The sequence below is a fragment of the Strix uralensis genome, chromosome 3 (assembly GCF_047716275.1).
Source record: "Strix uralensis isolate ZFMK-TIS-50842 chromosome 3, bStrUra1, whole genome shotgun sequence".
NCBI lineage: Eukaryota > Metazoa > Chordata > Aves > Strigiformes > Strigidae > Strix > Strix uralensis.
The window spans coordinates 110,108,585-110,121,547 of NC_133974.1; the positions used below are offsets into that span (position 1 = coordinate 110,108,585).

At 46.0% G+C, this 12,963-nt stretch overlaps 1 protein-coding gene across 1 annotated transcript in view; it reads left to right on the forward strand.

Moving 5' to 3' along the window:
• Positions 1 to 4,083, forward strand: part of LOC141941891 (calpain-13-like) — a 46,657-nt gene extending 42,574 nt beyond the window's left edge. Inside the window, exons 19-21 of the mRNA XM_074864868.1 lie at positions 1,010 to 1,065; positions 2,090 to 2,142; positions 4,035 to 4,083. Of these exons, the coding sequence (XP_074720969.1) occupies positions 1,010 to 1,065; positions 2,090 to 2,116 (83 nt within the window). The 3' untranslated portion in view covers positions 2,117 to 2,142; positions 4,035 to 4,083. The remainder of the gene's footprint in view (positions 1 to 1,009; positions 1,066 to 2,089; positions 2,143 to 4,034) is intronic.
• The last annotated feature ends 8,880 nt before the right edge of the window (positions 4,084 to 12,963 follow it).

Here is a 12,963-nt window from a genome sequence, read left to right on the forward strand (position 1 = left end):
TTCATCATGTTGGCTTTCCTCTCTGCTTTCTCTCTGCTCTGCATTATATGGGTAGCTCTGGTTGACTCCCAAGGGATAGATGAGCAATGCACCCTTGTGCCCTGTTCTTACACTATCCCAGCAGCCTTGCACTTTTGTCTAAAGCCCAGCAGGTTTCAAAACATTCATGATCTTACAATGCCTTTTCCATTCAGGGTGGGAAACATGCTCCTGGAGAAATGTGTCATTCAAGGATAGACAGACTTAAATTTGTTTCAACTTTTTATTACTGTTTATAACAGCTCATTTCTAGGAGAAAAGTAATTTCAAAATAAATAAAAAGAACTCAAAATACTGTGTTTTGACTTTATCCAAACACTTGAATTTGAACATTTCTCCTAGTCAAACTGCATTATAGATGTGCACATAGAATAGCAATATTTGAATGAATTTAAATTTTCTGATGGCAAAGTGTTCTGTCAGAAAACTTTCAGCAATGTTAATTTCAAATGCTAGCTGAATAACAGCAGCATCTGCATTTATATTCCCTGGAAAAATCTTGCAAGGCATACTAATGACTTCAAGAGAACCACTTTCTTTAGGGCACGTTGTGATCACTCACTGCCAGGGAGGGTGGAAAAGGACCAACAGAAAGTTTCCCTGTGGGAAGATGTGTTTCATTAGTTCACTGTTCTCCTGCCAGTCTTCAGGTGGGAGGTACAACTGAAACAAATTATGAGAGGACATGAAAGCAGTCACAACGAGCACTCCCTGTCCCTACACTTTTGCCAAATTCTGGCCCTGAAATTGGAATGCCTTCCCAGGCTTCGATCCAAGGGCCAAGGCAGAGGGGGTGCCCAGCGCAGGAATGGGATGTGGCTGGGCAGGACAGTGCGGGCGGACACCTGAGCCAGACAGAGCATCCCGGCACAAGGATTGCAGCTCTGGTCCTCAGCTGCCACAGCCTTATGTCTGCGTTGCATTCTTGCTTCATCCTCATCAAATAAGATTTTATTTGTTCTACCCCTAGATGCCTTTCAAAACTTAGCAGAGGGCGGATCACAAGTTTTGATGACAGCAATGGAGGTAAGAATGCTCCTTCCTTCTCTTCTGTACAGGTCTGAAGTGGGACCAGTGCATATGTTAGCAGGAGGGTGCAGTTGAAGATGATGTGTGATGTATATTGCTTGAGGTTTTGCCTCTGACCCCAACAGTGGTGAGGGTTTGTCCTGGCTGGATGTATGTCATGGGTGGGAGGTATTTCCCTGGGGTTCCCTGGCCCCAGTCACTCAGCCTCGCTAGGGTGAGCACAGCTCAGTGGTGGCCAACCACATCCAAAGCACGGAGTCTTCCCTTACTGATGCCAGCCTGCCGTTGCTGGAAACATTGCTCAAAGTGACTTTGAGGAAGTGACAAAAAAAAAATAAAAAAGCATGCCCTCATTTCTTATTGCCCCATCTGTTAATTCTGAATTGCAAAACATCTTGGTTTTAAGAAAGAAATAGCAGACAAATGCTTGCTGCTGCTGTTTGTCTTAAAAGCACAGCCTGAAGGATAGCTAGCTGAACAGGGATACATCAAGCTTTTTATCAGCTAGTCTGAAGCAAAAATCCTGCTGTGCTCCATAGTGATATGCCTGAGTGCTGCATTTTATCAGTCTGGGGACTGTTATTTGACAACACAGTGTTAAAAAGATTTTTTTAAAAAAACCTTTTACAATCTTGCTGGCTCCTGTTTACACTCTGTGGTTAGTTCAGTGGCTCACAGTTCATTAAATCTGTTTTGCACTAAGAGCTGAGCAGAGTTTCCAAGCAGAGGCCCTGAACCTCTTTTTGGGGTAGTCTGTAGGATAACCACATTCCCAGAGCCTGCTATCCCTTCCACTTGCAATCATGCAGGTGCTGCCCTTTCCCTGCTGCAGCTGCTGCAATAATTTATCATGGAAAGCAACAGATGGAAACTGTTTCTGTGTCTGAATTGTAATAAGGGAAAAAGGCCTTAACTATCCTGTGCAGGACATTGGGTCACAGCCTCAAGGTATGAAGACACATGTCTGAAGACTTAGTGTAACATCACTATCTAAATGCACCTTTTCTTCTCCTTTTTCCAGTGGCTGACTCTTGTCATGTACACCTAAAGAGATGTCAGAGCTCAATGCGTCTGGTAAGAAATCTCCTTAATATTATACAAACTGAGAAGAAAGGGTTGGGTGCCCTTACAGTGGCCACAGTGAATATGAGTGGGGACCTTATAGAAAGCTCACCCTGGGGTTATGGTGGGTTTTGAGAGAGAGCAAAGTGAGAGCTGCAGCATGAGGGGGGCTGGAGAGGGGCTGCAAAGGGAATTGGACTTTGGGCTGTTTTTCTGAGGAATTGCTGATAGTCTTACCAGTTGCTCAGACCCCCAGTGGCTCAGTTAGCCACTTGACCCCTGTTCCCACCTGAGGTAATACATTTTCAATAGATCAACTAGCAGAACTTGTCTTTTTTGTCTTCTTCTGAGGGATGCAGTTACTCCTGTATATCTTACATAGCTGCAGCAGATGTAAAGCCAAGTAGAGGGTGGGGATAAGTGGTCATTTAGATTTGTTGGTCAGTCTGATTTCACATTTTTAACTGAATTGTATGATTTAGTTTATTTTTGAACAACAGTTCCTGCTTTGTGCTTCATCTGATGTTTGCTCCCTCCATGGCAGGCCTGGAGCAGGGCTTTTTTGCCCTGAAGTTTACCTGGACTTTCCAATTTTGCTACTTGGTCCTCATGAAGGACTTTTTCCTGCAGAATTTGTCCTGTTTATACATCCATAAACTGTGTTGGCCATTGTGCTTCTACTAACACACTGGGACACGGCTGTTCCCAGTTGCAATGGTAAAGCGTTAGTGCTGGTCCCAGACATTTGGCACTGAGGAGAAAACAGGGAGGAAGCACAATCCTTAGAGAAAATGTGCAGTGGAGAGCCAGCACATTCCTGCCTTTGTATTGTGGTTGACCACAGGACCTCACAGAGCACCCTTGGGCAAAGTCACACATTTTCGTTATCAGCCCAGTTCAAAAATGGAGTGAAAAAACAAAAAGCAAGACCTTCATTGAAAACCTGGGACTGCATCCAGATGAGCCTTCCTATAGACAGGAATTACAATAGTAAATAATACATGAACAGCATCTCTGGTGTCTCTCATCCTGTTTCTTAAGGCAATTGACACTGGATGGCAGCTTTGGTGAGAAGTTGAAAAGGGAAATATATAATCAGGGTGTAAATTACACTCTCCCAGGGAGAACGCATGGTAGACTCAGACCGAAGGCAGGGACGGCTCCATGTCTTTCACCCTTGGCTCCAGGACAGTGGTCATGCCCAGATGCTCCTCCATCTTGGCTCCTAATTGCATCCAGTGAGTCCATCTGCATCAGGAGCTGGGTTTCATCACTCAACACTGTGAGGCCTTCACCCCTCTGAGCTCTGTTTGCATACAGTTATTTGTTTGAAAGTCTGCCCTTTGCATTCAGAGTCCTTTGGACAATGCACCTTCCTTTTGTCACAGCACAGCTGTTTTTTGATGTGTTGATGTGTTGAAGCAGATTATTCACAGCACAGCACCCACCCCATGCACTGCAGACTATCGTTAGGTAAATATGAGACTAGGAGGACCTCACTTTGGGGGATAAAGTTGCTTGAATTACTGCTTGCAAATTATATTCATAGTCTGTTTAGTCTTCTTTTTTCCTTTCATGAATCATTCATAAACTGATCATAACTTCTGCAAATATATAATTAATCATAATTTTCACTTACCAGTTTTGGATGAAATTCTGCCTGTAGGGTGTTCGTAAGCAGTTCGCTTGAACAATTTAGCAGCCACTTGCAGCCAGAGACTGGGTAGTCATAGCACGGCCCCTCAGAGGACTGAAACTCTTTAAACTAGATCCTAACAATCTATGAGCCATGTGGGAAAACACACATGATGTTTGTTGAAAAAATTCTGTTGGAAAAATATCATTAGTGATTTCTAAAGACTGACCTCCAGCTGTCCCTGTGAGTCTCTTTATCTCTGTTTTAGGTGGCTTTTCTGCTCCTCAGTAGGCCACACAGCCCAAGGCCATCCCACACAAGAGCCATCCATGGGGTTCTTGAAAAACCACTGTGCAGGAGCGAAGCCAGATTTCCTATGGACTTTTGATTATGCTTGATGGTACTCAGATATTGGGATGAAGAGTCCTTTTCAGGCCAACTGGAGTTGCTTTGGAGAGAGAAGAGGAGATAATGAGACATATCCATGAGCAAGCCAGTAGTACTTAATGATCTGGGCAAGCTGGAAGTGCTGACTGTAATCTCCTCTCATCTTCCTGTAAATAATACGGCTGGTTCTCCTGGTTAATGCACAGAAGTCAGGAACAGTTCCATTAACTTCACTGCACATAACAATAGAATCAGGCCTTTTGTGTGGAAAGAGTGTCTATCATGTAGGTAACAAAAAAATTTAAGACACAGTTTTATTTGAATTATTTCTTAATTTGCTTATGTGCCATTTCTAAATGCCAGGAAAAGGTTGAAGAAATTAGTAATAATTCATAAATAACACCAGAAGCTTTGTGATATTTTTAAAAACCTCTTATTAATAAATAAATAAAATAAAAAAAGAAAAAAAGTCTTGTGCATATTTGAGTTAATCAGCTGTAGGGATTCCATTTTATTTGCTGCTGCGATGAAGGGGCATATTAGAGATGTAGAACAGATTGTTCAGTGATTTTTCTGATTTCCAGCATCTATATCAGGACTGTCTGGGAAGAGACAAGTTTATCTGAACTGCATTCTCTTTCTTTGTCCTGATGTCTTTAAAAATATAAGGCTTATTCAGATATAATTCCTGCTCAAAAGTTAAACTTGAATCTGCTAAATAACTGTAACCTTTCTGTAACCCACACACAAACTCTGCTTTCCTACTGTTTTATCATGGTGATAAAAGCAAATCTAGTGATCTATTCTACTCAACTATTGGGGAAAAAAAAATCTCTGAAGGTTCTATTTGTGAAAATGCCAAAAATGAAGGATGCAAATGTCGATGGATGAAAGCAATTCAGGGTTGCCATGGCAATATAATTCACACTGTGCCTTACCCAGACCTTCCGCACAAGTTTCCATTGAGGGTCCACACGCTAGCAAGAGATATACTCATTCAGCAGCGAGACGTTACGCACTGGAGCAACAACTATGTCACAAGGTAAAGGAGGGACCCTGTTATCATGAGGTCAGTCTGCAGCAGTGTCTTGTTCTGCAGCTTGGAGAGCATTACTCACGTAGGTAGGTCTTATGCAAGTGGGGCCACTGAACCCACCCTTTCACTGGAAACAAGAGGAAAGGAAAATCAGTAAAATCAGACAATTCTAATATTTTTCAGTAATTTTTAAACAACCGATTCCTTCTCCAAAGTGTGACTTACACATCCCACCTGAAATCATTAATTAAGCTCTCTGAAAATGTTGGCAAAGAGAGAAGATAAATAAAAAAAAAAGGTGGCCATGGAAAAATAAATATGCTTTGCTAAGAAGGTGTATTAGTAGATCTGTTTCAGAGAAGTATACTTGTTTAGTTTATCCTGAGAATTCAAAAAGTCTAAGTAGAAATCTGGAAGTACTTCTGCATGATGTCCACCACACAGTTCAGGGATGGTCAAGCTGGCTTGGACCTACTGGGAACAAGCTCTTTGTAGCTACGCAGAAGCCACACATGGTAAAATTGTGAAATTCAGTTCAAGTCAACAGGCTTAAATACATTCTTGTTGTATGCAAGTCCCATCTATAAAAATACCAAGCTGTTAAGATCAGCGCATTAAGATCAGTCTTAAAAATCTTAATTTGCACACAATGTATTACTTTTCCTTTTGTTATGATGCATAATTGGCTTTCTGTGGAAGGCAATTCTGCTTGTCATGAGATGAAGATCCTTGTCTCTAACAACTTAGTCAGGCCACAGACTAAAATGTTGCTTCTTCATTAAAAAGCTAGCAGCAGACAGCAGACATCCCTGGGGAGAAACATCCCCGATACAGAAGCTGTCTCCCCATGGACAGACGCTGGGGATGCCGGCTCTTCTCACATGAGAGGTGCATGTACGCCCCGGCCCAGAGCCCGGGCAGCCGGTTGCTGCTGGAGACGCTGCCAGTCAGAGCCCACCTTTGCCTCCATCACGCCAACCCTTCACCCTAATGTGTGTGGTCTGTGCATGCCGGCGGGCTCAGGGACCAACCTGCGGCCTCTTCGAGTTTGTGGGCTGGCGCCTGCATGCTGATCCTGCACTGGGGCAGAAAGTAATAACTCACTGCTGTCAAGCTGAGCACGGCTGCCTGTCTGTAGTGTTGGAAGAACTGGTATTCCACTTGATTTATACTCCCAACCAAGCTAATTAAGCAACAATTCAGGAGGAATCCATCATTGTGACAGACTTGTTGATTAACCATCCCACAAGCAAAGTCAAGGGTGTTTGGTAGCCGGAAAAAAAAAATCGGGTCAATAGGGAGAAAAACAATGATTTGGCCATAATACAGCAGCGACTATTATTTCCAACAGCAAGAAGCTTAATATATTTCACAAACACAGGGGCCAACTTTCAATACAAAGGCAGCTCAGATCAGTGGGGTGTTAGATAAAGAGGGAAAGCTTCTGCATCTCATCTTTGGTCAGGCTGTGAAGGTCAACTTTATAGGGATGGTGCCCATATTAAAATCTTCTGTGCATCTTCATCTGTGTTTGCCAGCTCAGAAACGTTAGTACAATCCCCACGGGGTTTCTGGCATTTGTGAAAGCTCTGAGATTCATGCAATTATGATAATATCATCTCTAATGTTTTTGATGAAAATCAGTTTCTAGACCTCAGGGACACAAGTCTGAAAGGCCCTAAGAGGATCTGCTATTAGAAATTGAAGAGGAGGACCTCAAACAAATGCTTTATTTTTAAATCTTCATGATGCTAAAACCCTCAAGAGGTTAAGAAGCAGGCAGTGTGAAGAAGCAGAAGCTGAAGCAGATGAGATTAGTGATGCTGGACTAGCACTGAAGGTGGGATGAAGAGTTGATGAAATTAGGTAGGATCTGTGACAACCATTAGCATTAGAAAGACTTTGGTGCAGAAGTGGTGACAGCTGACCCTGCAAGCATAATCTCTGGATGTAGATCTTGAAGCCCTGCTGTTAACCACCCTTCTCCCAAGACCCAGAGGTCCCATGTCTGCCATCTACCTGGCAGAGGCTGTGCCCAAGTCATCTCAGGATGGATGGAGGAGGAAGCTCTCACACATCTTGCCTACAGGGCCTGATCCTGCAGATGTTCCCGGAGCGTGCAGCCTGGATTAAGGCTTTCCCAGAAGCCTTAGAGGCTGTGGTTTTGATGCCCATCCCACAGTCAACCCATCCTGCTGTTGTGGTATGGGAGACTGGGAGTGTCCATGACCAACTTCAGAGTAACTGAACTTCCCTCTCCACATTTGGCTGTGCCTCAGTTTCTCACAGAGAAACTCATGCAATAGATACAGAATAACTAAAACACTTTTCAAGAGAAAAAAAAAAAAAAGGCACATTATTCCATAACCTCGTGCATGGGTGAAGCGGGGAAGGCTGGGTTTGTCCCTGGCTGTGAGCAACCCACTGGCCCATGGACTTCATGGTATGCACTAATGATTTTTTTTTTTTTTTTCTTAATACAGTGCAGTTCTTGAGGCAGGGAATGACTGTGCAATGATGCAGCAAATGCTCTGACCATAGACTGCAGTCACAGGCATCTCTCCGGCAAGGGTGCAACAGTAAGGGACAGGCATGCCCATGTGCAGCCTGGAGGGATGCCTGCAAGCCTGAGAACACTCAGCTCTTGCTGCTGCCTTCAGTGAGACAGTGACCCTTTCTCAAAAGAGGTTCCTGTCCTTCTCCCAGTACCCCAAACACAGGGAGGCAAGTGGAAAGCCCATCAGAGTGACCCCCACTGTCTGTAGGCAGCTCAGCAGGAGCACAGGCAAATGCTGGGACCACTGCTCTGGTGGGGGGGGTTACCAGCTGTATTTGGCATCATTGTGTTTAGCCTTAGCACTTGTCTTTAGGACCTCTTTGCTGCAGGGCTGGAGCTGAAATATTTTACTATTACCTGGCAATTCCTTACTCAAAATACCTTATCCTGCAATTCCTGGCTATGCTCCTTGCACCTGGTCCCACCCTGCGATAGCTGCACTTTGTCAGCCCTGGGGAGTGTCATGCCCAGGCAGACTGAGAACACACCAACCTTTTCAGAGCAGGTTTCCCAATGCCCTCCACCAAGCTGGCCAGTGCTGCCCTTGGTGCCTGCTGCCAGCTGTGCTGCCAGCTGTGCCTCCAGCTGTGCCTGGGCCACGTGTTCCCAGCCCGCTGTGGCACCAGGGTCCATTTCTGCTGCATGGCAGTGACATCTAGAGGCTCCCTGGCCTGAGCTCCTGCCTCTCACTGTTCACATGCCACTGGCAGCACTTGGAAGGCAGAAGCCTGCTCCTCAGGAGCCCCTGGGAAGCCCTTTCACACCCTAAGGGTGAAGTACTGCAAGACTTAAATCCAAGCTCCTTCCCTCACCTTCCTTCCCTAAACCACCATGGGAAAAAGCCTTGTAGCACCTCGAGGAAATTTTATGCTGCTTCTGGGATTCCAAAGGTTTGAGGCAGCCAATCCGTAACTCTTTCCCAAGAGACAAATTGGTCCACATGAGGTTGGTGCTGATTAAACAATACATACAGCTTGCCAGTCTAGGAAATATTATTTCCTTGCTTTATATGCTGCACATTAGATTTGATGACATCCAGTGTCAACTGCAAAGCTGCCACAGAAATACCTCTGTATCGAGGCTGGCTGTGCAAGATGAGAGATTATTGTGCAAACAGTATTATTTATTTAAAATCAATGTATTCAAGACAGAAGGGTAAATATATCATCTTCATAGGCTGAATTGTTCAACCAGTTGATGAACACATATCCTGAAGCCTTCCTGAGTTTGAGCTGAAATGCCTACCATGGAGAGAGATAGGGAATATTACAGAATAACAGAATCATCTAGGTTGGAAAAGACTCATCCAGTCCAACCATCAACCCAACATTAACAGTTCCCAACTACACCATAACCCTAAGTGCTATGTCGACCCGACTCTTAAACACCTCCAGGGATGGGGACTCCACCACCTCCCTGGGCCGCCCATTCCAACACCTAACCACCCATTCTGTAAAGAAATGCTTCCTAATATCCAGTCTAAACCTTCCCTGGTGCAACTTGAGGCCATTCCCTCTTGTCCTATCACTTATTACTTGGTTAAAGAGGCTCATCCCCAGTTCTCTGCAACCTCCTTTCAGGTAGTTGTAGAGGGCGATGAGGTCTCCCCTCAGCCTCCTCTTCTCCAGACTAAACAACCCCAGTTCCCTCAGCCACTCCTCGTACGACATGTGCTCCAGACCCTGCACCAGCTTCGTTGCCCTTCTCTGGACATGCTCGAGTAATTCAATGTCCTTTTTGTAGTGAGGGGCCCAAAACTGAACACAGTCATCGAGGTGCGGCCTTACCAGTGCCGACTACAGGGGTAAGATCCCTTCCCTGTCCCTGCTGGCCACGCTATTTCTGACACAAGCCAGGATGCCATTGGCCTTCTTGGCCACCTGGGCACACTGCTGGCTCATGTTCAGCTGGCTGTCAATCAACACCCCCAGGTCCCTCTCTGACTGGCAGCTCTCCAGCCACTGCTCCCCAAGCCTGTAGCGCTGCTGGGGGTTGTTGTGGCCCAAGGGCAGCACCCGGCATTTGGCCTTATTGAAACTCATCCAGTTGGCCTTAGCCCATCGCTCCAGCCTGTCCAGGTCTCTCTGCAGAGCCTCCCTACCCTCGAGCCGATCAACACTCCCACCCAACTTGGTGTCATCTGCAAACTTACTGAGGGTGCATTCGATCCCCTCATCTAGATCATCAATAAAGATATTAAAGAGGAGTGGCCCCAAAACCGAGCCCTGGGGGACACCACTCATGACCGGCCGCCAACTGGATTTAACTCCATTCACCACAACTCTTTGGGCCCGGCCATCCAGCCAGTTTTTTTACCCAGCAAAGCGTGTGCATCCAAGCTGTGAGCAGCCAATTTTGCCAGGAGAATGCTGAGGGAAATGGTGTCAAAGGCCTTACTGAAGTCGAGGTAAACTACATCCACAGCCTTTCCCTCATCCAATAAGCAGGTCACCCTGTCATAGAAGGAGATCAGGTTTGTCAAGCAGGACCTGCCTTTCATAAACCCATGCTGACTGGACCTGATCATCTGGTTGTCCCGCATGTGTTGTGTGATGGTACTCTGGATGAGCTGCTCCATCAGCCTCCCGGGCACCGAAATCAAGCTGACAGGCTTGTAATTTCCCGGATCATCCTTCTGACCCTTCTTACATATGGGCGTCACATTGGCCAGTTTCCAATCTGTCAGGACCTCCCCGGTCAGCCAGGACTGCTGGTAAATGATGGAAAGCGGCTTGGCAAGCACCCCAGCCAGCTCCTTCAGCGCCCTCGGGTGTATCCCATCTGGTCCCATAGACTTGTGTATATCTACATGATGCAGTAGGTCACTGACAATCTCCTTCTGGATTGTGGGGGGTTGTTGTCCCAGTCTCTGTCTTCTAGCTGAGAAGGCTGGATTCCCTTACTACAACTAGTTTTATTATTAAAGACTGAGGCAAAGAAAGCATTAAGCACCTCAGCCTTTTCCTTGTCACTTGTTAACATGTTTCCTCCTGTGTCTAGCAGGGGATGGAGGCTCTTCCTGGTCTTTCTTTTGCTGTTGACATACTTATAGAAACATTTCTTGTTATCTTTGATTGCTGAAGCCAGATTAATTTCCAGCTGGGCTTTAGACCTCCTGATTTCTGCCCTGCATAGCCTCACAGCATCTTTGTAATCACTGTGAGTGGCTAGTCCCTTCTTCCAAGGGCCGTAAACTCTCCTTTTCTCCCTGAGTTGCAGCCAAACCTCCCTGTTTAGCCAGGGTGGTCTTCTCTGCTGCCAGCTTCTTTACATTACCTGGGGACTGCCTGTTCCTGAGCCATTAAGACTTTCTTCTTAAAGAGTGTCCAGCCTTCCTGGACACCTATACCCTTCAGGACCATCTCCCAAGAGATTCTGTCAACCAGTTGCCTAAACAAGTCAAAGTCAGCCCTTTGGAAGTCCAGGATGTCAGTTCAGCTGCCCCTTTTCCTGGCCTCCCTAAGAATAGAGAACTCTATTATTTCATGATTGCTGTGCCCTAGTCAGCCTCGAACCACCACATCATCCACCAGTCCTTCTCTGTTCACAAAGAGGACATCCAGCAGGGCACCTTCTCTGGTCGGTTCACTGACCAGCTGCGTCAGGAAGTTGCCTCCCACACATTCCAGGAATCTCCAGGACTGGTCCCGCTCTGCTGTGTTGTATTTCCAGCAGATGTCTGGGAAGTTAAAGTCTCCCACAAGAACAAGGGCAAGCGATCGTGAGATTTCTCCTAAGTGCCTACAGAATATTCCATCCACCTCTCTGTCCTGGGTGGGTGGCCTATAGTAGGCTCCTACTACAACATCTGCCCTGTTGGCCTTCCCCCTGATTCTAACACAGACACTCCACCCTGTCTTCGCTACACTTGTGCTCAAAGCAATCATAACAGTCCCTAACATACAGCGCCACCCCACCACCTCTGCTTCCTTGTCTGTCCCTCCTAAAGAGCTTGTAGCCATCAACAGGCGCACTCCAGTCATGGGAGACATCCCACCATGTTTCTGTAATAGCCACAACATGATATTTTTCCTGTTTCATCATGGCTTCAAGCTCCTCCTGTTTGTTACCCGTGCTGTGTGCATTGGTATAGATGCACTTCAAATGGACTGATGTCTCCAGTACCTTTTTGCATTTAGAGGTCCTAATTCCAGCTTGACCTTTCACAGGTGTTACCATGGTTACTGATTGTGGTGGTTTAGTCCCTGCCGGGGTCTGAGACCATGCGGCCGCTGCCCCTCCCCCACAAAGGGAGTGAAACGCAAAGCCCCGGGGCTGAGATAAGGAGAGGTTCAATAGAACAGTGCAACAGGAACACAACAAACAACAACAATAACAATAAGAATAACAGTAATAACAATGAACAGAGCAAAATATCTACCAATACAGCAGTGAGAAGCGCGATGGCATAACACACGTGTTAATCGACCCGTCTCGCTTTGGCGCCAGGATGTGACGTCCACATGATATATGAATAACCTGGCTAGAGCTCCCCCCCACTGCTGGGGAAACTTAACCCTATCCTGGCTAAACCAGGACACTGATCCAGCGATATCCCTTGCATCTTTGTTGTGCTGCATGTCTCCATCCTTTGCCTCCACTGAGATGGCAGGGTGAGGCACAACAGCCCACAAACTCTGGTAATAGAATTATTGCCCGTAGGAGGAGTACTTTGTATTCAATAGAATATGTACTCACTAGGGTGATATAGCATAGGCTTTGCAAGTCAGCCAAGCAGATTGCAAATAATCTTCTAGCCTGAAATCGGGGAATGAGCAGCCTAGTGAAGTAGAGCTCTCCCACAATAAAAAGTTTGTGGGAAGATTGCAGTGAAAAGTTGGAGGAATGGCTCTTGCCCATCCTGTGAGCTACCTCACACTTGGCAACATTCAAGAGAAAGGTTAGGTCAGGCCTTTCCTGAGATCAAAATTCTCTGGATGATAAAATGGAAAATCTGGAGAGGATGAGAGTAGCCAGAGAGACAGCAAGGTGAGGCAGGAGCAGCATCGAGGCACTGTGATGAAAACTCGTGCCACCTCCATCCTCTTGCAATGCATGATCCCTCATGGTGCCTGGGAGAGGCTGAACATATCCCAGTGGGTGTTAGAGGTGAGATAAGGGACTCTCAAGCCAAGTCCACCTAATGAATGTGCACCAAAGTATACACACACACCCCCAAAAAATTAAAGCATCCCAACCTGCTTCCCTTATTTAGCA